General features: G+C 48.7%; 1 protein-coding gene across 1 annotated transcript in view; it reads left to right on the top strand.

The window, feature by feature from the left end:
- LOC112091907 overlaps positions 1-542 on the top strand; it is a 4,597-nt gene that overhangs the window by 266 nt on the left and 3,789 nt on the right. The window contains 1 exon segment of the mRNA XM_024166644.1: positions 18-439. Coding sequence (XP_024022412.1) covers positions 18-439 — 422 coding nt within the window.

Genomic DNA, 542 nt, shown 5'->3' with positions numbered 1-542 from the left:
GACCTACATGTTTGAAGGGAAAGCAGAAGAGTGGCTAGAGAGCCAAGGAGATGACTATGATATACCTAGCCTCTCTTGGGATGAGTTTGAGGCCCTCTTCAAGAGATCGTTCATTCCTGAGAATCACCGACTAAGAATGATCAGGGAATTTGATGATTTGGTACAGGGTGATATGACAGTGACGCAGTACCATGCACGGTTTATCGAGCTATCCCGTTACAATCCAGGTGCTGTTGCTGATCCCATGACGCGGTGTGAGAAATTCTGGAAAAACCTGAGGCCTAGACTGAGGCAGATGATAGCCTCGACTGCTTCAAACAATTTCCTTAAGTTGGTTGATGCAGCAGAGCAAGCAGAGGCAGAGCTGAACAGTACCTATGGGGAATACAAAGGTTCAGGTGGGAGTGGAAAATCAAGGAAGATGGGTAAGAAAGACAAGGTACAGGGACAAGGTTCGCAGACCAGTGGCAGCAGTGGCAGTAGTAGCTCCTCAGGTAGCGGGTGTTTTCAGCCTTACGCCTGCTATACCTGTGACAGACCGG

Source organism: Morus notabilis, unplaced genomic scaffold, assembly GCF_000414095.1.
Source record: "Morus notabilis unplaced genomic scaffold, ASM41409v2 Scaffold35, whole genome shotgun sequence".
NCBI classification, from domain to species: Eukaryota; Viridiplantae; Streptophyta; class Magnoliopsida; order Rosales; family Moraceae; genus Morus; species Morus notabilis.
Note: the sequence above shows the minus strand (reverse complement) of the source record. Positions and strands in the feature narration are given on the sequence as shown.